The sequence below is a fragment of the Sander lucioperca genome, chromosome 20 (genome assembly GCF_008315115.2).
Source record: "Sander lucioperca isolate FBNREF2018 chromosome 20, SLUC_FBN_1.2, whole genome shotgun sequence".
Taxonomy (NCBI): Eukaryota; Metazoa; Chordata; class Actinopteri; order Perciformes; family Percidae; genus Sander; species Sander lucioperca.
Genome location: NC_050192.1, coordinates 29,264,590 through 29,290,099, shown reverse-complemented (window position 1 = coordinate 29,290,099; position 25,510 = coordinate 29,264,590). Strand labels below are relative to the sequence as shown.

Sequence of the window (25,510 nt, the reverse complement as noted above, 5' to 3'; positions counted from 1 at the left end):
CTTCCCCCCTCATTCCCCATGTATCTTCCTCTGTCCTTGCTCTGCGCTCGCGGACCAGATGGAGCTCAAAGGAGATGTGTATCTCATTTGGGAGTGCTGGCATTTAGCTAGCGTTTAGCCGGCTGTACCGAGGAACGCAGCGGAACAGACTTACAGAGCGCCGATGCTCCCTTCTCCTTCTGCTGCCATGAATAAGTCATGGAAATGACACTGTAATGAAAGCAGAGCAAGCTGAGTGCTGCCTAGCCACATTTGTCATCCTTATCCACACTTGGTGCAAAGGAAGAAAATAGAGTCACTTTGTTGTGGGACCGATTGCTATTGTTCTTAAAGCTTTAGTGCGTAACTTTTTGATATTAATGAACGTCCGTTACATTCAAGCTATTGCCAGATGAGTTTATACAAAGCTAATTATGACTATCAGCTCCACAAAACTCTCTCTGAATTTCTCAGTATGGCTATGTTCAGAAAATTGTGGCGTCCTGCGACTTCATCATCCATCATGTTTTTTTAATCCTCCGTGTCCTCCTTGGCTACTAGAAACTGCATGGAGTGGGGGTGCTTTCACGGAAGTAAAATACACTAAGGACCTGCTTTTGTAGGTTACTGAAATAACTCTTAATATTCAGCTGGAAAAGTTGAAGTTAACTGCTTCTGACATGGCTTACATGAACACAATGCCCGGCTGAATGCAAAAAGTGAAGCAAAATGAGCTCAAATCAGGCATGTCTTCCTGCAAAGGTTAAATGAGAAGAACGAAGACTGCGATGCTCTCTCCATCCAGGTGACGAATGGTGATAGGCCGCTAGAGTGACAACCACCATAATGTCTGTCCCCATGCACTCATACGATCAAAGCCACTGTCCTAGAGATTCAAGGCACCCATTTTGTGATTAGCTGCTAATGGCTGCAATGATAACGAGCTCCTCATAACTCCATGTTCCCAGGTCAAAGCCAAAGTGAAAGTGAAGCAGAGTTCTGGTAACAAAAGTAGTTTGATAATTAAACCCAGTCAAGCACACCATAAATGTCAAGACACACACTTACAGATAATTAAGCTGGTTCCTATTCAGTACACACTGATTAAAGGCATTGATTCACTGGCTGCTGGAAACAGCGAGTGCAGGTGTTTACGTTGAATGTGTCAGACCCGTTCTCATTCCCAACTCATCACATATTGACTCTTGGTCAGTGTCTCTCAGCGTCAGATAGCGACGCAAAAATCCCCCTTTAGCGACTGTATGGAACGCACCGGGCAGAGCAGCAGCTCGACCACGGCGCTGTAAGATGATGTAGTATTAAGAGAGACAACGGTAGAGAGTAGTATGAAAGATCGGAAATCCACATAAGGAGGTTGGTTGGGGGGGTGGATGGGTCAAACAAAACAGGATTTTCATCCAGGAGACCGGGGTTCACGTCCCTCGTGTCGGGGAAACGTACATTTTGTAACCCCACCCACAATCTTTTCCTAAACCTAACTGTCCCATTCTTCTGCCGCATGTCAGTTAAACGTATGTACCCAGAGCGTCAAAAAGGTTTATCGGTGTTTTAAGCCCCCAACGTCTCCTTCCAGGCAGCGCTGCCTGGAAGGCACTAGGATTAGGCAACGGTTAGGGTTAGGGTGAGGGTTAGGTGCCTTGAAGTGAACGGTCGCAGCAAAGACTTGAAGTCGATTAGGCAATGGTTAAGGTTCAGAAGATTGTTAAATATATATATATAATATATGTATAATAATTAATTATACATATATATATATAATTATAATTATAATATAAGTATAGTAGTTAAGGTTAGGGTTGAAGGCTGGAAAGCGTTGCCTGGAAGGAGACGTTGAGGGCTTAAAACACCATTGAGGGTCAAAAAGTGAGAGAAGAGTCCTGAACAAGCAATTCTAAATTTTTGACTTTTTGACGCAGTGGGAGTGAGAATGTGTGAATGCCTTCGGTCCTTGTTCTTTTTCACTGTATTTGGTAAGTGTAACTGTAAGTAACCACATTCAAATGTATGAGTGGGTGCTACAGTACATGTAACTGAGTGACTTTTATATCAACCCTTTTGGCTGTTATCTTGATTGGTGCAAGGGAAGTTAATGTCTTCTTTCTGAGCATAAAACACAACAGAGCTCGTCTCCTGCTGCAAGAGAGAGAGAGAGAGAGAGCGGGGTCTGGCCACTGCAAGACTCATGAGTCAATGACTTCATCCATTTATTCAGTTATTTGCACTTGTATTCTGTAATAACAAAAGAAGAAAACTTTCTTCTGTCCTTTGCAGCAGTACTTTATTCTGACCTGTCTTACAGAATAGGGTCTGAATTCTATTACTCTTACCACGGAATTTCTAATTATTGGTTGCTTTATGTTTTTGTGATTTGTTTCCTTTGCCCTTGAACATCCCTTCTTTTATTACCAGTGAATTCTGGTGTCCTAACAAAACTCTGCTCTGTGATATGGAGGAAATATTTATTCATAATTCAAATTGAAAGTCCAAAGAGAAAATGAAGCGAGATCAAATTAAAAATATTTTTTTTTTTTTTAATTTTCCATTGATCAAATTAAAAATATTATTATTTTTTTAAATTTTCCATTTGGCAAATCCATTTGGATTTAATATTTGGCTTTTGAATTTCAATTTAACATTGGCTTTTCCATTTGGATTTAATATTTGGCTTTTGAATTTCAATTTAACATTGGCTTTTCCTCGAGATCGAGAGTGTCCTCGAGATCTGACAACACACAAACACACGTAGCAGAGCTACCCACACCCATGTTTGTACTGTTGCTTAATTAAATAAAACATCAGAAGAGAGAAGTTGTCTCCGTCCGTGTTTTAAACCAGTGGTTCCCAACCTGGGGTCCGGGGACCCCTAAGGGGGGCGGCAAAGATCACAGGGGGGGCGCGAGTCTTTATCTGGTTTGAGGTTGAGGTAAAAAAAAAAAATATTTGCACATGTTAAAGAAATTATGATAATACACTAGAATATATAATGTCTACAAAAGTCTGTATAAAAACTATATATTTTTGTTCTCGCTTAAACTTGTAGGCAGGCTACTTAGTAGGCCAAACCTCCAGGACCTCTTAACCTGGGACCCTGCTGTCATCAAGTCAGCTGCTAGCTGCTATCATCCTCGTTTTTCCTGCCGCCACGGCATCACTATTTTATGAACGAAACATGGCGGAGAAACGTAAAAGTGCTGATAACTCCTCTGTATCAAAAAAGAAAGTAAGGGAAAGTTACCTCAACTTCGGTTTCGGAGGGAAAAAGGTTGGGAACCACTGTTTTAAACAGACACACCTGGGGCGAAGTTGGAAACCAGAATCAGCTTTAAATCCAGTCCTAATCTAGTCCTCACTAACACGGGCCCAATTATAGTAACTACATGAAAACGTCACTGTTGTTGCATGAAATGTGGTTTGTGTTTAGCCTACATCATCAGTTTCTATCAGGTGAAATAAGAGGATAAGCCAGCCTGGTGGCCAAGCTGCAGATAGATGCTCCTCAACAGTGAGCTCCCCAGCAGTCAGCTCCCCCTGCTGGTCATAAGGTGCCTCTGCACCCCTTTAGTTTCAGACCCTCCCACCAGCCTTTGGGCCACGCCTCCTCATTTACATTGACATGTGTCAAGTCCAAATTAAAAGCCAATGTTAAATTGAAATTCAAAAGCCAAATATTTAATCCAAATGGAAAAGCCAAATGGAAAATATAAAAAAATAATAATATTTTTAATTTGATCAATGGAAAATTAAAAAAAAATAATAATAATTTTAATTTGATCTCGCTTCGTTTTCTCTTTGGACTTTCAATTTCTCTTTGGACTTTCAATTTGATGAATATTATGAATAATTATGAATAAATATTTCCTCCATACTGTGAAGTGAGTGATTGCAATTCAAACAGATTATTTAACACTGCCTATGACAACAAGGGCTACCCTTTAACACCTTGCAACACCTTTATTTTTATTATTTTGTTTGCTTGAGTGATTTTACCACTTCCCCTTGTAGCGATCTATTTGGATGGCCTCTCCAAACTGAGCGTAACTTGAAGTCAAGCAGAGGGCTAACCTCTGAGCATCCCTCCCCCCATTTGTTAGAGGACAGGGGATCTTTATGTTGTGTGATTTGTATTTTTCACCAAATTTTTTTTTAAAAAGCCATTTAAAACTGCATAAATTGCTTTTTTGTTTTTTCTCGAAGAGTGACCACAGGATCAAGATACTGATCCAAACTGGACACACTAACCTCTGACCTCCCTGTAATGGGGATGGGCAAAGAAAAGTGCCTCTGTAGTGATTAGCGAGTAACACTCATCAGTTTGTCTGTTTCCTCCCCCAGTGTTACGTCCTACCAGACCCTACCCAGGAACATGCCCAGCCACCGTGCTCAGATTGTGCCCCGCTACCCAGAGGGCTACCGCACACTGCCCCGCAACAGCATGATGAGGCCCGACAGCATCTGCAGCGTGGCGGGCTCTGTGTATGACCGGGCCCTCCGTCCCGCCTCCACCAGCACCATCACCACAGCGGAGAAGAGGCGGTCGATGAGGGACGACACCATGTGGCAGCTGTACGAGTGGCAGCAGAGACAGGCCTTCTCCAGGCACAGTCTGGCTCAGCCAACAGGTACTGACTTGACCCGAGGACAACAGGAGGGTTAAATACATTTTGATCCTCCCATTCTGTGTCCCCAGGGGTGTGGGACAATGGACAATCACCTATCGATGGGAGTGTCTTTTACTGAACTCACCTGTCACTTGTGCAAAATATCCAACACATTCACTCACTCCCATCACGTAAAATACGGACGCTTGGGCATGTGCCTATGTCGCAAAAGGTCTCCTTTATCGGCTAAAGCAGTTATCTCCTGGGTGGAAGTCCTGTGTTGTTTGACCCATCCATCCCTCCCAACCTGCCTCCCTACGCAGCTATCATAAAAAAAAAGCGGTCTCTGTAGACAGCCCAGGCTCCACAAACGGCAACAAAAACAAACTGCGCCAACTTGCACCACCAAACATAACAAACAGTCTTCCAGCCACTAACCGACAAGAAGGATTTGGGGGGTGGGGGTTGGGGGGTTAGTGCGTGGAAGGGAGGGGGAGGGGACTGGATGAGGAGGAGGGAGGGGTGAGCTAGCCTCCGTTTTGTTTGACAATACTTTGAACGTCAACAAGAAGTAACGTCACCCAACATCGCTTAGAGCACCTTTAATACTACGTCATCTTACAGCGCCGCCAAGCTGTTGCTCTGCCGGCTGCGTCCCATACAGACGCTAAAGGGGGATTTTTGCAGCGTATCTGACGCTGAGAGACGCTGACCAAGCATTCATATTTGAAGAGTTGGGAGTGAGAACGGGTTGAAATTTCACAACCTTCCAGTTATAAATATCTTAGTCAATTACAATACTACATATATCAATTCCATATTGATTTCAGTAGTATCGTACTGTAATTGAATTAGGATATTTATTACTGGAATGGATGTGAAATTTTGAAAAGTGACACGTGAGTTCAATGAGAGACACTCCCATCGCTATCCAATTGTCCCACAGCTGGTAAAACAATATGGGAGGAGCAGAATGTATTTAAGACCATTGTTGTGTTCATGGTTGGAAATATTCTTGACTTAGGTCCAGAGTTTAATAAATGGTAATGCTGTAGCGAGAGCAGATTGCAGGACTTCCTGTTTTTCCATGTCTGTGATATTTTCCAGCACACCTGCACAGAACAATTATTGGATGTGCAAATTATTTCTTTGAGGATTTTTCAAGTGGAAAATGTCCATACTCGCCTGTTGTTGGTTCAGAAAGCTACGTTTGCCAATTAGCACTATTACACTAATGGGTCCTTGCTATCCTATTAGCAACCATTTGAGATTGGGTCCAACAGTTAATCTTTTTTACTACTATAACCTAATTTAATGTACAGTAACTGGTTCACGTCATAGAGTTTTACTTTAACTTTGTGTATGTATAACTACAGACAACAATGGGACACACAAATATGAAATTAGTTGCTGTCAGGTCTACCCCCAGTTGAGTAGGTAATTCACAAGTTCTCTTCAGGACAGGTTGATTTTCTTGCCCATGTAAGACTACGTCTGTGTACAGTCTCTCTCATTTAGTCCCAGTCAGTGGCTTGACAATAATATGACTATGTTTGTAATATGCTTGATGTTATCAGGGCAAGTAGTTTCACATTTCTGTAGTTGGTACTCAAATGTGTACTTTTAATAACCAATTGAAATTAAAATATCACAGAAAACTGCTTCCCACAAGTGCATATGTAGCACCAAATAGCATCTCTCTATTCTCCATCTTGAATGTTAGTTCCACAGACGCAGATGTTGGGTTATCTCGGAGTCTGTAAACAAAGGGATACATTTTCCTAATATGAGGTTGCAGCGTCTTTTGTGCAATCCTTTTCATATGTCTGTAATATAGCTTTTGTTCAGTATAGTCCTAACTGTTGCAAATATTTTTAATACATTTTTAACCCCACCTTTACCCCCAAAGAGGGGATACTTTTCACATGCAGTGATAAATAAAATATAGATTAACACTTATAATATTCTTGTTTTTCTTGATATATGTGTATTGTTAGTCTTTTGTAGAACCAAATCTTTGGAGGGTTGCTGGTATGTAACACTTGTGCTTCATCATTTTTTTAAGCCAAGGACTCCTTAACTCAAAGAGAGACGGAGCAGAGACCCCCTACTACACATATTGTATCAAATAAGTTGTATATTACAATAACATGTAGGGTGGTCTAAAGCCTTAGTACATACCTTTTTTGTGCATAGAATACTAAGCTATTAAAATAATAATTGTTGGCATGATTTTACAAATCATATTTTAATGTTAAACATACACACATTGAATCCTTAGGATGAACTGTATCTGTGGATGGCTACCTTAGTGACTACCTTACCAGGCCAGTAAGCCTATCATCAGTTGTTTTTTTTCTTCACAAATAGGCTGATTTATATTTGCTAATAATATGTTGGACTCATATTTAAATTTTTGAAAAAAAAATTCAAAGAATTAACAATAATTTGCAGTAACTCTGAGGACCCCCTGTTGAAGATCTCTGCTCTAGAACCTCCACTGTTCTTACTCCACTGTGACTTTCTATTTCCTCTCCTGGTGTTGTGCTTCCAGCTGTGGGTCATTATGGCACCCTGCCCAGCACAAAGACCATGGGTAACATCTGTGAACACGCTGTGGCGCACTCCATCCCCACCTCACCGTCTCACGGCTCTCTGGCCCTCTACAGCACCTTCTCCCCCCCGCGCCAGCAGGTCCCTCCCAACCCCAGCAGCTCCCAATCCGAGGTGTCCTCACCTGTCTCCAGGGGGGACCAGACGCTGGACCACCGGCACAGGACGCAGCTCGCCAAGGTACAGGGCATGGCACTGGAGTTAGACACAAATGATTAATGATAAAACTTAATTTATATTGCACATTTCATGCAGAAATTACAGACATTACAAATACAATGTGCTCCACCAAAGATGAAAAATAGCCTTGTATTTCTCTTGTTCTTTGCTGTCATCTTCTTATCTTTTATTATTTATTTGATATATTAAAGACAAGACAAAGTAGGAACATTAAAAACTAAGTAGAAATTATTTTAAAAAAGAGGCTTTAAAAAAAAGACCAAATCAACAGTAAATTAAACAATTATACTGTGGGTGATAGACAATTTAGTTTCCTAGATAATGTTTCAACGGAAAATAAAATTACGAAAAGATGAGTTTTCCTTTTTAAAGTTAAATGTGAAATGCACATTTTCAAATATAAAGGGAAGATGTTACAGACTTTAATTATTAAAAAAAAACACTGCAAATAGAGAAAACACAACCAAATACAGAAACAAACTGATGCACATGGCTGAAATTAACCTAGCGTTAGCCTTTTGCTTAATATTAGCCTGCCAATTCCAAAAAATCTGACTAAACAATACACACAATTCATTGAAACAGGCTTATGTTATCTTAACTGACTATAACGTTAATATTTACTTTCATAACCTGTAAGAGGAGACAACAAGGTAAACTATCGGTAGTTTTGCTGACTTGACTAAAAAATAAAACCTGTCACTTTAGTTTGTTCATAACTTAACAATTAAGAATTGCTGCCGTTTTTTCATTGCAGAAAGGGTCAGAATGAATTGAGAAATATTTATATTTTGCAATTCATATTCATTTTTGAACATTACTTGGTGACAATTATGAAAGTAACTATAGCCAGCTATCAAACATTAGCCTGTTTCACAATTATTTGTGTGTATTTCGTCAGATCATTTAAAATGGCTAATAATAAGCAAAAGGCCAACGCTAGGTTAATCGTAGATATCTGCAATAATATGTGAATCACGCCATGTTAAAAAACATAGCTACATTTAACTCATGTTCCAATTCCACTGATGGATAGCCGACAATAACTTCATAAGCCAAAAAACCATGGCAATACCAAGCGTGTCCCAGCTGTGTGCATCACTTTTTAGTGTCCCATGGAAGCTATTTATATTGGTGTGTCTGCTATTTGCAATGAGTTATTGTATTTGGTTGTGTTTTCTCTATTTACAGCAATTTCTTTAAATGCTGCATACATTTTATCAAATTGGTCAATATGTTTTATTTATTTGCTTTATATCGCATTGTGTTGAGCTGTCAGGGCCACCGTACAATCAGTTTTGATCTTATTGAACTGGATAACATGTCGGCCACTGAATCACTTATTTATGAAATGCAATTTATGAGATTGAAGACAGGGCTCCGATCATCAGATGAAGGGAGGTATACAGTTGTATGTCATCTGCATAGTAATAGAAACAGATGCCATGTTTGCAGATAATTGAACCTCATGGCAGCATGTACAGACAGAGTCGAATGGGGCCCATGAGTGAACCTTGGTGCAAGAGCTGGGCAATATATCGATATTATATCGATATCGTGATATGAGACTAGATATTGTCTTAGATTTTGGATATCGTAATATCTTAATATGGCCTAAGTGTTTTCTTTTTCTGGTTTTAAAGGCTACATTACAGTAAATTGATGTTATTTTCTGAACTCACCAGACTGTTGTAACTGTTCTATTATTTGCCTTTACCCACTTAGTCATTATATCCACATTACTGACGATTATTTATCATAGTTGTGCATATTTTAGACTGACCATCTTTAATTTTGACACTGTTCCAAAAGCTTACTAATATTTAGTTTCACAGTGACATTTACAATGTATTCCCTGTAGCTGCTTTACAATGAAAGCCTCCATGTGATTTTCCAATGGATTGCTTTAAATGTGAAAAAGGGGCCACAGGAACTGATCCCTTTAAATTATGGTGATTTAACACAGCAAATACAGGTGGGATATTTTGTAGGAAAGCATTTAATTCAGTTTGGTAAACAAACCAATTGCCTTTCAACTGAAATGCTTTGCAATCTATGTGAAACCCGACAAAGATTGACAGTCTGGTAATGTAGAAATACAAATTCTTAAACATGCAGCATCTCTAATCCTCATAATGAAGTCTGACTCAGTGTTTGAAGGGAAAACAAATATACTCCCCGAGATGAAGTGTGACATCACAGAGCCTAAATGCAAATAGAAAATAGCTGCAAATGACATTGTCTCCTCTTCTATCATCATTTATTATTCAGAGGAAAAACATTTTGACAAAATACAGCTCTCCTATACTGTAGAAACACTCACTAATGTGCTTGGCATTCTATCCCCCATCAACTAATCAAGTCAGATATGGGGGGGGGGGGGGGGGCAATAAAGAAGTGAAAAATCAACTCACTTCTAGTTCACCTGTCACTCTCGTTATTTCATTCTTCTAAAACAGCCAGGAGTTGAGTTCTATTAAACACTAAATTATGACTAGTGTGTTAACTGCATGCCAAATGAATAAGAGCACACAAGGCATAATTGCCTCCTAAGTTACCAAATGGAGTCTGCCGCAGTCAGTCCACATAAAACACACCGCGGCTACATTCACCTCCAGCTAACTTCATGGAGAACAATGAGGGCAGAACACCATCACCAATCTGTTTTAACCAGATATTCTGTCTAGCTCAGCTAAAAACACCAGATCTGCAGCACGTTACCGTGTCGATCACTAACGAGCCTGTTTGTAACCGGTAGGCTACCAGCACACGTGATCTTCACCTGTTCAGATTTTACCAGATAGTATGCGACTGTCCTGCTTTTATTATAGACATGTGAACTCACCATAGACAGTTGCCTTGTTCATGGAATCACGGCACTGCGCTGCTGAGAGTGAACAGAGGAAACACTGGAATGGATATTTGGTGTGGAGTCCAATCCTGCTGTCACAAGTCTAAAGCCCAGGTCCAATCCCTATCCCACGCTGAAGTGACAACTCAGTTAAAGATTTTACTCTGACTGAGACACAGCAGACAGCTCACAAAGGCAAAGCACTGCTACTTCTGCTACTTGGGCGGAGTGATTAGCTCAACACCTGAAAAGCACCGTTGTTACTCTCTGCTCCTCACCACGGGGCTTCTCAGGTGCTGAGAGCAAATCACTCCGCCCAAGTAGCAGAAGTAGCAGTGCTTCGCCTTCTGAGAATATAGTTCCCAGTATGTATACTGTTAGAAGATGGCTGTGTGTCATGTGACCTTGTTACTTGTACACGCTGTGACTATACAAATCACAACATGTAAATAGGAACATGTTGGCGTTATTTTGTCAGTTATTGGGAGCAGTAGGCTAGATGGAGCCGGTTACCTCTAGGATCTGTGCTAAGCTAGGCTAGATGGAGCCGGTTACCTCCAGGATCTGTGTAAACTAGATGGAGCTGGTTACCTCCAGGATCTGTGCTAAGCTAGGCTAGATGGAGCCGGTTACCTCCAGGATCTGTGCTAAGCTAGGCTAGCGGTGGGGGCATCAGACAGAGTTACAACACGCATGGAGATGAGAAGGGTATGTATGGACTTATCTAACTCTGGGGGATACGGGGAATAAGACAAAGTCCCAATAAGTCGGCGTGTTCCTTTAATAATGTTCTGCCTCGATGCAATTAATTCCTTTTTCGCCCACTGTAGCAGCAGAATTTAATTACATTGACATTAATTGAGTCCAGTCATTGTTCTGTGTCTGCTAACAGTGCAAGCAGATGTTGGCAAATAGATACAGAAGCAGAGTGAAGGTCCTTTTGTTACCTTCTCATTTTAATAACGTCCCTTTTTTGATGTTTCTTTTGGTTAGTGAATGGATTCTGTTACAGGACATTACAATGCCTTGGTTTGCATTAGCTAATTCACTACAAATTATGTACATTTTTCATTACTGACAGTCATCGTTATGCATGCCATAAATTTTTTTTTCATTAAGCATTTTCTAGAGATGGGCAAATGATACTAAAGCTTGTTTCACTCATTACATTGTGTCAAATGAGGAATAGCACGTGGCTGATGACATCACTGCTGCTTCAGAAAACGTCATTCAGTTTGACAGTTTTACAGCTTAACCTGCTAACTTGCCCTAACCCTGTGATCAGCACATAGGGGAAAGGGGGAGATAAGAAGAGGAGAATAATTGAGATATGGAGCTGCACACTAGCCTTGAATCTTTTTCGGCACAAATAGAAAGAAAGCTTCTCAAGGCTTCATGTGCAGCAACCTGGGAAATTAGATTATCTGTGGTCTCCATGGTGCAGAGGAGGTCACGTGACTCAGGTCTGTTTGGTGATACCTGACACAGTCCTCTTGGATTTATGTTTACAATCAATCTGTAGTTTGTCATCCTGAGTGTTGATACAGTCATTTGTAATTGTATTATGTTGGTAGGGTTAGAGGTTAGGGTTAAGCCCTAACCTCTAACCTTCTTTATACACAACATATTTTGCATGTCTGTCCGTGCTGGGAGACGGATCGCTCCTCTGTTGCTCTTCCTTAGGTTTCTTCCATTTTTATTTGTGAATGATTGAGCCTAATGCAACATGTACAGACCATGGACTGTATATTAATGTGCCGCATGTGTGACGTCACCCATTGGTCTGTGGAGATCTGCTATCCGTTGTAGAGTTTGCCGTTACGGGCACAGCCATCCTGGTTGCAGATGTGACGATTTTAGAAGAGAGGGAGGAGAGAGGGAGGAGCCCTTACACTCTACGTTACGTTACACACTTTCACTGGCAGTCACATCATAGCCACGCCCTAAAACACCCCCTGCTTTATCGCCAGTTTTTTAAATCAACGAGTCCATAATTCAAAAAGTCAAAACATCATTCTGTATTGCAGAAGACTTTAAAGTAGCGATTGAGACCATAAACTCATTATGAAAATGTTTACTGAGGTAATAAATTAAGTGAGAAGTGGGTCACTTTCTCATAGACTTCTACAGAAACCGACCTCCTTTTGCAACCGCACATCTCGCCCCCTGCTGGAATTCAGATAGAAAGCAGGTTTAAGGCACTTCCACATTGAGAAGTCTGCAGTCAGGGGTAATTGTCCGCATTTGCAGCACTTCGCCAAACCGGATGCGTTGTCCATTAATATTAACGGTCTATGGTACAGACCCAGGCCTGGGATTGATTTAGCAGTCAGGCTCTAATATAAAACCTTCAAATCCACAATCCTCACCTGATGATTGGAAGCATTGACATTGGCATGGCATGCTGTAGGAAATAGTCAGCAGTCGTAGAGTGTAGGTAGGCTTTAGATAATTGGACAAAGAGTGCATAGAAAATAGTTAGCAAGCGAGAAGACAAGCAAAGACAAATGGTTAGCTAAAAGTAATGGATAAACCATTAAGATAATGGATCAACTATTGAAATAATGAGTTTAAAGAAATGAATAAATGGTAACAATAAACAATTGACAGTTCAGTTCAAACATTCACAAAGTACAGTTTAATTGTGTGAAAATATGTAGGTTACACTTTACTTGAAGGTATCTACATAAGAGTGACATGACACTGTCATGAACGTGTCATAAACATTATAAACAAGTCATAAACGTTTATGACAAATCTTCTTTTAGTAAGTGTCACTCTTATGTAGCTACCTTTCAAGTAAAGTGTTACCAATATGTATGTAACATGTATTATTATTATTATTTTTGTATTATTATCGTTATTACTATTACTATTGGTATTATCAACATTCATTAATAGTTTCATAATATCCAGTTTAAAATTAATTTGAATGTGAACACCTTTATTGTTTTATTACTGAAAAGCATTACAAAACAACACAGACAGAAGACATAAGACGAGTACAGTATAGTGGTTTCTATTGCTCTGGGAGGTTGAGTCTGGCTAGTGTTGTGACATGACATGTAAGGTGAGGCTGGTTTGTAACGAGGAGGGCTACTCAGTAATGACAAAGAACAGAGGGAGAGAGACTACAGGTAGGGAGGATAATAAGTAATGTTACTAATATAGGGATGAAAACCGAGGATGTGGGTATGTTTAGTTGACCATGTAAGGTCCTTGGCATAGCATGCCGAGACAGTGTGGGGGTGAAGCATAGAGCAGGCTCAGGGACGAGCGCAGGGTCCACTGAACACATTCTTAATATCATGGGTGGTGTCTATGAAGGGCTATTTGAGTTCATGTCACAGGGCTGTGAGGGTACATCTGACAAAACGGTTTGGAACCCCTGCTTTAAGTCATTTGAAATTAATTTAACTTAATTTACCATCACCTTAACCAGTGGTGGAAGGATTCAGGTCCTTTACTTCAGTAAAAGTACTAATACCACACTGAAAACATACTCTGTTACAAGGAAAAGTCCTGCATTAAAAATGTTACTTAAACCTACATTGTGTAATTTTTTGAGTTGATTCTTAGCAAAAAACAGTTTGTTCTTTCACAAATATGTACTCATTCATGTGTAATTACTTCCACCAACTAATCAAAGTATTCTTGTAAGGGTAGAAACTGCCATCAGAATACATACGGGCGAGTCGCTCGAATAATGGTTGGCATGTTGCGCCTCCATCTTTAAAATACGTTAGCCAAAGAGGGACATACCTCCATCTTTAAAATACATTAGCCAAAGAGGGACATACCTCCATCTTTAAAATACATTAGCCAAAGAGGGACATACCTCCATCTTTAAAATACATTAGCCAAAGAGGGACATACCTCCATCTTTAAAATACGTTAGCCAAAGAGGGACATACCTCCATCTTTAAAATACATTAGCCAAAGAGGGACATACCTCCATCTTTAAAATACATTAGCCAAAGAGGGACATACCTCCATCTTTAAAATACATTAGCCAAAGAGGGACATACCTCCATCTTTCGCCCTCTTACAGTCGGTGGCACCGTGATGAATGCCAGGGGGAGAGTACTCGCCAGGGAAGCGAAAAAGAGAATTAAAACGACAACGCGACAGGCAAAGCAACAAGACCAAAGTTAATATTGGAGTGGCTAGAACAGCTGCGTGTAAACGATAAAGAGAGCTAATTTCGGGTTCGGCCACCGTAGGAGTTAGAACGCGCTCAGAATGGGAAGGGCTAGAAAGTAATATTCAGTTGGTTGTCATATACAATTTCACCGCTAGATGGGAGAAATTCTTACACAATGTAGCTTTAAGTAAAAGTTTGTAAGTATTATCAGGAAAATGTAGTTAAAGTATTAAAACATTGTAGAAAGTGTAAAGGCTCCAACCATTGTGTGTTTAATGGTCTAATCATCTCAGCTGGACTTGTAGCCGTTATATTGTTGGCTAGTTTACTTTAGAATCAAACACAAAACGTGTTTAGTGTGCAGAAATCTGAATGTGTAAAGTAACTAGTAACTAAAGCTGTAACAGATGATTGTAGTGGAGTAAAAAGTACAATATTTCTCTCTGAAATGTAGCAGAGTAGAAGTAGAAAGTGGCATGAAGAGAAAAGACTCAAGTACAAGTACCTCAACATCTGGACTGAAGTACAGTACTGGAGTAAATGTACTTAGTTACATTACACCACTGACCTTAACTCCACTGCCTTCAACTTAGATGCACTTAGAGCGGTGGCTCAGGTGGCAGAGCGTTCGCCTACCAATCGGAAGGCAACCGGTGGTTCGATCCCTGGCCCTGCAGTCCCATGTCGAAGTGTCCTTGGGCAAGGAACAAAAATCGCTCCCGATGCTGCACCTCGGCCACAGTGTATTAATGTGTGTGAATGTCTGCTATGTAAAAGCACTTTGAGTAGTCGTTAAGACTAGAAAAGTGCTATATATGATTTAATGAATGAATCATTTTATTATTGTATCATGCACACAAAAAGCATACTCAGCCCAAATGGGCTTACAAGACATCATTACTTATAGCAAGGGACCAGATACCAAAATAGCAACATAAATGAAACAAATAAACCTTCTTTTTTTTATATATATATATATATATATATAATAAATCTAAACAACTGCTCCATTTGGTCATATATAATTCCACTCCAATTACCTTCTGTTAAAGCCCCTCCATTCTCATCCCTCTCCCCACAGTACAGCTACCCGCCTGACCGACGATCCATTGCAGCTGGCGTCCCTCCTCAGTCCATCACCCCACAGTCCCTGCAAGGCAAGACGGTGAGTGGCACAGTGCACCCCCTCTCCTCCATCACACTATATACTACAAGTATACTGATTTCAGTAGAGTGAATAGCATTTTGAGAGCATTACCACAGATAAAAAGCAGCCACTGCTGCAGTGGCGGTTCTAGGCCATTTCAAATGGAGGGGCCAGGCTGGGGCGATTTTAGGGGTACCAAATAAAAAACACAAGTGTTACATACCACCAACCCTCCATAGGTGACAACAATAAACACAAGAATACTCATTCAGTGTTAACCTACATTTTATCTATCATTGCACATTAATGATATCCCCTCTTTGGGGATAAAGGTGTGGTGAAAAATGTATGAAAATGTTTGCCAAAGTTAGGGTGGCCACGGGGGAGGGGGGTCTAGGCTTAATATTAAGGGGGCGTTGGCCACCCTTGCCCCCCTAGAACCACCACTGCACTGCTGTCTATTGCTGACAAACACTACACGCGCATGTCATTTCAATCATGTTTTGTTCTCAGCAGCCTCTTATTGCAGTTTTTTTTCCACTCGTCTCAGCAGGACCAATGTAATTGTTGACAATGTCATTGGCTTTTAATGAAGCGCGCAATGCAGCGGCACGAGTGAAATTGCCTTTGCTCTCAAATTGAAGCAACGGCAATCAAGGATGAGGGCTGATCTTTCTGTTCAAATCACACTGTGAATAATGTGATTGCTAGACGGCAGTTTGATGAGAAAGATTTGTCCAGTGATTTTCCACATGGCTTTCCCAGTGCACTGTTTTGTCACAGTGGCTACGTGCCTTTATTTCATGGTGTCACAAGTAACGGTATGATGAGCGTGTGTGTGTGCGTGTAAAAGAGAGACCAGTGTTTGTATTTATGTCTGCAGGCACGTGTGCACCAGTCCATCCATATCTCTATAAATGAAATCACGTGGTTTCTCTTTTAAAAGTAGATAAAAGTTGCCAGCAGTAAAGTCACGAGGTCAATGAAAGGCTGCCACATTTTCAGGAACATTTCCTCTCTGGGTGACAAATTATAGTAATTTCTCTCAGGTGCAGTATAAAGCTCACTTAGCCTCACGTCAAATGTAGGAACCTTTTTACATTTGAATGAGTGTAACAGAATCTTTTGGGGAAATAGCCTGTGGTCTCATACCTATTGAGCCCTATAACTATAACTAACCTATATTTCTGATACAGAAACTTTGAAAATGGGTCAAATTTGACCCGAGGACAACAGGAGAGTTAAAATGTGGGGGAGCGTTGTGTCAAGTGTACATACATAATAAGAATGACAGCTCAGGGAAATTTCTGGCCCCCGGGCCCTTAGTTTTCTGAACATGTGGCCCCCTTAACAATATACAGTGGTTAAATAGGCCAACTGTAGCCAACCTGCCTGTACTCGTTGGGTATTAGCTTGCTTGTTGAGTGACTCCAATGAGTTTAGCTTAACGTCAGTGGTGGGAGTCACAGTTTTAGTGGTTCTCTCTGTGTGCTTTCTCTCTCAGGGAGAATTGATTTCTGGTTGTTAAGGTGGGTTTAAAATTAAAAGAAACTACAGGCTTATGTTTTGAAGTTATGTATTAATTACTATGGCTTTAGCTTTAGATAAAAACATAAAACAGTGCACGGTCCTGCTCTCTCATGGTGCATGCCGAGGTTTCGGTTCACACTGTTTCTTCTAATATATACAGAATATATAAATGTAATTTGTTCTCAGATTTCTCTTGCAAAAGAGATATTGATCTCGATGAGATTTCCTGAACAAAACTAGATGTAAATAGAAAAAATGTGAGGCTGGGGGCTGACATGTCTGCTGTAGCAGTTGAAAAGAAGCGGCCTAGTCATCAGCGTATAATATACTTCTGCCTCCAGATTTAAAAAATAAAGGGTTTAAAAGCATCTTCTTATAATAGGGTTGTAATTGTTTTTACCAAACAATTAATCAGCGTTTGCAGTAGTTCATCAGAGTCACTGCATCATGTTTGATTTCAATCAGTGGACGGGTGTTGTTGATGTCGCCAGTGTGGCAGCTCTTCTTCTCTCCTCTGTGTGTTGCTCTGCGCAGCCCGAGGAGCTGACCCTGCTCCTGATCAAGCTCCGCCGGCAGCAGGCGGAGCTCAACAGCCTGCGGGAACACACAGTAGCTCAGCTAATGGCCCTGGGTTTGGAGGGGCCCAACGCCAAGGTCAGCACTGAGTGAATACAGTATGTGTGTGTGCATGCACGCATTTGTGCTTTCCCAACCAAGCAGTCAAAATCCCATATTCTGTGTGTTTATGTGTATTTGCAGGGGAGGTTTCTTGTGTGAGACTGTTAGTTTACTCCAAATGAAATAGTTTTTGGTGTGTTCTGAAAGATTATGTGAGCTGAAGACTATATACTCACTACTACTCAAGCTAGTTCTTTTTGTGTTGGCAGTTAAACAACTCTTGGAATGATTCTCAAAAAACCTGTTTTTTTTTAAACCTGGACCCTATTTTCCTGTTTTTGTGTGTAAGTGACTAGGAACAACAATCTTCCCTATGGGACAAATGTTCATCGTCAGTTTTGTCTACTAAAAGTGCTTTTATAATTATATTTTCTCACTGAAAGGCTTACACTATTATTCTAAGTTAAAACCTCTTCATGACCTTTCTGTTTAACCAGAAATAGCCACCAGACTCCATTTAAAAAAACAATACTTTTACCGTGTATAGAGCCAATATATTTTCACATGTAAATCGGTAAACTATGTGTTTATTTCAACCAAAACTAGAAACTCTTTCCCCTCAAACGCCTGACGAAGCTGAGTATCCTGTCCATATTCTTTACTGTTGTGTTAGCATTTTTTATACTCCAGTTTTAGGTGTCCCTTCTGACAGAAATTTTAGCCTCTGTTTCCTGCCCAGGGACTACAGATGAAAATTAGCTTATAGTTAACTCTGGTTCTGCTAAGGAGCTGTGCATTGTCCCTGTCAAATAAATAAATAAAATACTGAGGAATTTCTACTCCTGCGCCATCGAGAGGGTCCTGACTGGGAACATCACCTCCTGGTAGGGAAACAGAACCGAACAGGGCCGCAAGGCCCTGCAGAGAGTGGTTTGTGCGGCTGAACATACAATAGGCGGTGCCCTACCCTTCCTAAAGGATACACCAGGCGCTGCAAGATAAAGGCTAGGAGAATCATTAAAGATCCAAACCACATGGGTATCAGCCTTTTCCCCCTGTCGAGGTTCGGGAAGAAGGTGGCAGGAGACAGATGATGTTGTATTTTGGGACATGGGATATGAACACCCCAAATTCAATTTCATTTTGGAGTATTGTTCTAGCATTAACTTACACGCAGGACGGTGGGTGCATCATTTTGTTGGGGATTTTGGGCTTTCTTTTGCACCCGTGTGTGTGTGTGTGTGTGTGTGTGTGTGTGTGTGTGTGTGTGTGTGTGTGTGTGTGTGTGTGTGTGTGTGTGTGTGTGTGTGTGTGTGTGTGTGTGTGTGTGTGTGTGTGTGTGTTTCAGCATGTGTTTTGTATGGGGGCACTACTCCGGTCCATGCATGTCGGCCTGAGCTCTCTGTGCGGTTGTTGGCCAGGGGAGCATGGATGAATAGGAGCTGATGCATCAAACAATGTAGCTCCGCTCAATGTACATCATGAGTGGGCTCTGTTTGTTTTTTGTATTAACCTGGTCATTTCTAAGAGAGCTTATTTGGAGTAAGTTACTTTATAATGTAAGTGCACAGCGTGTCTATGATATACCAGTTTTCAAAATTGTCATGCTTACTTGCAGTGCTGCATGTTGTCATGTGTCTTGGGTTGACTGCTTCAAGTTTTGTACATTTATGATTCATATTGCAGAATATATATGTTGTATCTGCCTGCGGGACTCCCCGAGACGGCCATCCCGCCGCCTCCTGCTTGAACCCGTCGTGAGGCTCAAACTTGAAACCATGGCTAAATCCCTCCACTGTCTTTAGTTATCTTGATGCACACTGCTCTTTCACCGGTCAACCAGATGCTAGAATGTAGTCACTGCATGAGTCCCAACATAGCGCAGGGCATGAGCAGCGGTGTGGCGGGGCGGGGCTGGATCCATCATTTCTCAGTGAGGAAGAAAGAGTAGATGTTTTTTCATAGTTATAGTTTTTTTTACTTTTTATTTGGGAAAACCATGTAAAAAAAAATACCAATAACACCAGCATTTTCACATTCTTAAAAATATTTCTGGAGTGGGAGTTTAAAGCTTTAGCGCGTAACTTTTTGATATTAATGAACATCTGTTACATTCAAGCCATTGCCAAATAAGGATAATGACCTCTTCTGAAAAGTCCATCATGTTTTTTAATCCTCCGTGTCCTCCTTGGCTACTAGTAACTGAGTGGAGGAGAGGGGGTGGGGCGCGATCATGGAAGGCTTGTATCATGTGGACGCGCCTATAGCTTTAAGGTTAGACAGCTAAAACGTGTTCCTTAACTTCACTGCAAACTAAATATACGATAGATAATTAAGTATGCAGCGCTGATCCTCTGTCATCACATTCTCTGCCTTCTCTTGTTATGATCGCTTCCTTCTTGTTAAAATGTGCCTTTGACTCCCTTTTTCCATCCTCTCCCTCCTTCTCGTCTCAATCCTGTCACTTTTCCTGCTTCTTCTCTTCGTTCTTCTGCGGCTACTGCAGACTGACGTTCTTTCTCATCACCTCCAAAGGAACCTTATTTACCTGGACAGCCAGGTGAGGACTTCTGAGCTTACTCCTGCCTGTCTCTGTCTCTACTAAGTACAAAATAATTAAACAATTTGAGTTCTACAACTTTTTAACCTTTAGTTTTCCCTAAGTGGAAGCTAACAATTGTTGTTTAACATTATGTCCAGACAACTTGCATGCATTTACATTTATAATAATCTCTGTTCCAGGATTCTATTTCTGTCTCTATTTCTTGTTTTTATTTGTTCTATTATCTTTTTTTCTTCACCTCTATGCCTGTTGACTCAGAATCCTTAAATCTGAACAAACTATCTTGAAACTTTACATTGCAAATGCAGTTGCAGATTTAGCTCTTTTGCCCAGTTTCTAAAGGCCTGTCATTTTGTTCTGTATTGATTTAGGTAATCTAGGTAAGATAGAGGACCAGTCTGGTGTTTTTCATATTTTAGCCCTTTTACTACATTGCTGCTGACCATTTTCCAATGCATACCAGGCCTGCAGGTAGCTTTTGGTTTTATTTGAGTTCAGTGTGCTATGAAAATCATTCAGCAGACTTGAGCTGGCTGCAGACTAGGGTTGGGCATTGTTTGGATTTGAACAACTCTGATTCTAATTCCGATTTTTCCTTTTGATTCCGGTTCTTATCGATTTTCTATTCCGATTCTTTGAGGGGTGGAGTTGAAACGGGTCACATGCTTATTTCACAGTTAAAAAGGAACATTTTGTTTTGATTCGATGGTGATTTACAGTTTTACTGGGCTTTTTCAACGTAAAATAAAGCCAAACGTTAGGGCGCCATTTACTGTGTTCCATGGCTGCAACACAACAAGAACTTGGAAATACTGGTCGCTATGGAAACCAAAACGTGCGCGAGTTAAATTTGGAACCGATGATCAGATTTGACATGATTCCAAACGATTCGTATAAAGAAACGATTCCATTGGAATCGTAATTTTTGAAAACGGTTCCAAGTTGGAACCAGTTCTCGATGCCCAATCCTTTGTATTTTGTGTGTAGAGAATTGTTGCATTCATGTGCTGTTAGGAAGCCCTGACATTGACAGTCTGCTTACTATTTGTCCTCTGCATTCTGTTTTCATAGCCCATGACTTTAGTGCTGGTAATCAGCAAACATGTCAAATGTCAATGTGATAGTGTCTTTCATTGAAAAGACTTTGCAAATAACTGTGGTTACTTCAGAGCAGGAAAATATTATTGCAGATAGGGCTGCAACCTAAATGTTAATGATGTGATTCATCAGTTGAGAAGATCGAATCACATGTTGTTAGTCGAATCACAACACTTGTTTTTGTTTGGCTTGTTCTACATATGATGCACCTTTGAATCATTCGCCAACTATTTTGACAATCGATAATTAGGGTTAGGGTTAACCCCCCTAATCAGTTGGAGTAATTCTTTATGTATAAAATTACAAATTCTCTGATTCCAGCTTGTTAAATGTGAATATGTTCTAGTTTCTTCACTCCTCCGTGACAGTAAACTGAATATCTTTGACATTTGAGGACGTCATATTGGGCTTTGGGAAATACTGATCCACATTTTTCACCATTTTCTGACATTTTAGAGACAAAACAACTTATATATAAACAAAAAAATCAATTAATCGACACTGAAAATAATCATTGTCGCAGCCCAACACTAATGTAATATAAAATATGGATATTTCCACTGGAATCTCACTAACATTGTATTGCAGCAGGCTGATTGCAAGAAAAACATAACCAGTTCCAGCCCCAGTTCCCGTGGGCGTAGCCTGATCAAGGCCTGTTTATTTTTGGCCTGTAGGTTCCAACTGGCCTCCCCACAGTTCCTGTATTATTGAATATGACTGCTCAGCTCTGAAAAGGTCATGTGCATTCAAGGAGAGACTCACCTTGGACAGGCTGTGTAGGAGGGAGTGACTTGCAGTTTGGATGCTTATTGTAAGAAAATGGTACAATGGTATTTAAAGAGATGTTTCTCTTCCCCCAAAGCAGGGGTCTTCAACGTGTTTTTAAGCCAAGGACCCCTTAACTGAAAGAGAGACGGAGCAGGGACTCCTACTGCATATTATGTATAAAATGAAGTTGCATAAACTGGGTCTACAATAACATGTATGGCGGCCTAAAGCCTTTACACATACCTTTTTAGTGCAAAAAATACTGAGCTATTTAAATAATAATTGTTGGCATGATCTTATAAATCATGATTACATTTTAAACATACATAGTATGAATCCTTAGGGTTTTCACTGATTTATATGTGCTAATAATATTTGTTGGATTCATGTTAATTCATTCATTCATTTTAATTTTTGAAAAAAACTTTTTAAAAGATTTACAATAATTTGGTGGCCCCCTATTGAAGATCTTTGCTCTAAAGGTTCAGTCCAATGTGTATCATTAGTCACTTAGCTGGGTTCACGTTCATCAAAGATAATTTGGTCCATTTTGTTTATTCCAAATCACATATACTACCATTTTTCCAAACCCTTTTTTTTAATATGTATTGTCCCAACTTCCAATCAGTGCATTGGAAAATGTTCATCACTGATGCAAAGTATCAGTATTTGTAGTACATTTGGCCTATGCAAAAACACAGGAATGGTTCTTTGGCATGTGTTAGATCAGTAAGTTGATCAGTGACTGAGGCTTAATCATTAAGTGCAGTAAAGTGTCCCATACGGAGTGGTGTTTATCCTGGGTTTTCTCTGGGTTAGTCCCATTCCAGCTCCTGGATGTCAGCCATTAATCCTTCAAGCAACAGGTACTGCTGTGTTATTACACCATTGTATCCTCTTTCTCCTTGGTGCTCCGCTAGACGAAGGAGAATGAGCCTCTAATCTTCATGATTCACACTATGATCGAGAACTCGGCACCGAGGCCGCAACTCTATCAGCAAGTAAGGTCCTTGGCAGGTTCTGGCTTGAGTCAGGGTTAACGCAGTCCATTTGTCTTTCGACGTGTATATCCGTGTTGCTGGGTCAAAACATCATGGCAATCATGGAATCTTTAGTTCAACCATTTTTAATGGCTTTCATAAATCAAGTATCATGTTTGTAAACTTACATTTTACATTAAAACTTGAAAGTACCAACTTTTGAGGTTTTAGGTTTTTGCTTTAAACCATTAAATCCATTTTAATTTACTTATATTGAAGAAGTATATGGACATTACAACCAGGGTGCGATTTGTGAAAAAAGCAGAGGTCATGCAAATCAAAACATGAAAGATGCAAGAATTAAATCCTCCATCCAATACCATGGATATAGAGCCACTCGGTTGGCCGTGCCAAACCACTTATTTATGAACATGAATATCCAATGGAAAATAATCTCAAAATGAAACAGTGCAACGTGGTGTCAACATAAAACACATAAACAACTGCTGCTGGTAGCCGGCGTCCCGGAGCTCTGTAGAGGCTAAATACAACCAGCAACTGCTGCTCGGAGTTTATCATTATGTGGCACTATAGACTGTTCACATTACAACTTCTACAACTTCTATTTTAGGTATATAATATATGGTCTATTGGTGAAGTAGCATTGATCACTTTAAGAGGGGGTACATTTTGTCCCCACCGGGGATAAAAAATAATTCAGCAGTCTATATGTAGACCAGAAAGGGGGCAATCCCACGCATCCCTCCCCAGCAAATCACACCCTGATTACAACTATCACAAACTTAACTTAACTTTGTTTCTAAATGAACTCTTTAATTGGAACTTGACTGAAGTGGACTCAAACCAGACCTTTGCCCTGGTAGCCCAGTGTCTTCCCCTTCACCATCTACCTCTTGTTTCACCACTTTGGATGCAGGTAGTCTGTTCATGAGCCAATTGTTAATCAGCAGACATCCCCATACATCATCATCAACAGCATTATTTCAAGTGTGTATGAAGTTGTTTTTGGTTTCCGTACACCTCATTTCATTGCATTTTCGTCTGATGCTGTTGGAAGTGACCTGCAGCGAGCATGGCTCATGGTGTAATGCTACACAGACATGGATTTCTCCTCTCACCGCCTGTCTTCATACAACACTAGCTGTGTTGGAAACCGTTCCCTATCACGGAAATAGTTCCCTATATAGTGTGTTTGCCATTTTGTAGCGGTCACACAAACACGCAACGAAGTGTTTTCAGTGAGTGTCTGAAATCTGGTTTGGTCGTTCCCTATGTAGTTCACTATTTAATAAACACTATATAGGGAATAGTGAGTGAATGAGGGAACGGTTTCCCAAACAGCTACTGTTCACATCCCGTTGGTAATGCTGACTCTGTTTGGATGTGTTTGTCCTAAAGGTTCTGTGGAGAATAATGATCCTCATTATTTTAATGAATAGTTCAACATTTTCAGATATACACTTTTAACTTTCTTTCTAAGAGTGAGTCTGGACATGGTTAGCCTAGCTTAGCATAAAGACTGAAAGCAGAGGGAAAACAGCCAGCCAGCCGAAGTAGAAACAACTTTCGGCCTGGGGCTGACTGGCGGACTTAAAGTGGGTTTCATGCTCTCGCTAATCTTTTGTCATCAATAAACTCCAATATGACTGAAGCCTCGCACTTAACACACAACCAAGATTAGATCTTCTCATCTCACTCATGGAAAGAAAGTTATTAATTGTACGTGCCAAAATGTTGAACTATACTGTACCTTTAAAAGGTTATTCACATTTAGCAGCAGTTTGAAATGTTCTCTAGCTCAACAATATGACTTGTTTCAACTGTGTCAGTGCTTTGCAGTAGCTCAGCTAGCTTCAGTCTCGGGGGTGCAAACCAAGCATTCTGATCATCCAGGTCCAGCTGTGGGGCACTGACTCGATCAGTTTGAAAGTGACTATTAAAAATGTGTACAAAGAACACTATTTCAAAACGTGCCACATCTAAAACCACATCTACATTGAACCTCTTTTGTCATTTTTGCATATAAATAGAAGAGAGTTTGGGTTCCTGTAACAGCAAGGCATTTATTTATGAGGGTAGTAGGTGAGGCAGTGCAGCCCCGGGATTCTCTCTGTGTGGGCTGGTACCATCGTCTCGCCGCTGTATTTCCTGGAACAGGACATAATAATGTGCTCTGTAAAATTCCCTTGGAGGAATTGTCAGAGGACTTTATCACTTTACTCCAGACCGCTAACATCAATCACGGTCTGTGTGAGCCACCCGCCTCTCTCTCTTCTTCAGGAGGAAACGGTATTGTAGTTTATGTTCTGTCATAGCGCTGCTGCTTTAAAAAGCCAGAGGTGCATTGAACGGACAGACCCTGTGTGGAAGAGCCCATTTTTTCTATTACAGTGTGT

The 25,510-nt window shown here is 40.5% G+C and overlaps 1 protein-coding gene across 15 annotated transcripts in view; it reads left to right on the top strand.

The window, feature by feature from the left end:
• LOC116042039 (pleckstrin homology domain-containing family A member 5-like) overlaps window positions 1-25,510 on the top strand; it is a 267,224-nt gene that overhangs the window by 218,513 nt on the left and 23,201 nt on the right. For 9 of the 15 annotated variants that reach the window (XM_035996062.1, XM_031288155.2, XM_031288160.2 and 6 more), the window contains 6 exons: window positions 4,333-4,619; window positions 7,153-7,391; window positions 15,468-15,551; window positions 17,598-17,717; window positions 20,188-20,241; window positions 23,034-23,114. In XM_035996062.1, coding sequence (XP_035851955.1) covers window positions 4,333-4,619; window positions 7,153-7,391; window positions 15,468-15,551; window positions 17,598-17,717; window positions 20,188-20,241; window positions 23,034-23,114 — 865 coding nt within the window. The remainder of the gene's footprint in view (window positions 1-4,332; window positions 4,620-7,152; window positions 7,392-15,467; window positions 15,552-17,597; window positions 17,718-20,187; window positions 20,242-23,033; window positions 23,115-25,510) is intronic. The other 6 variants (XM_031288164.2, XM_031288156.2, XM_031288157.2 and 3 more) reach the window with 5 other exon arrangements.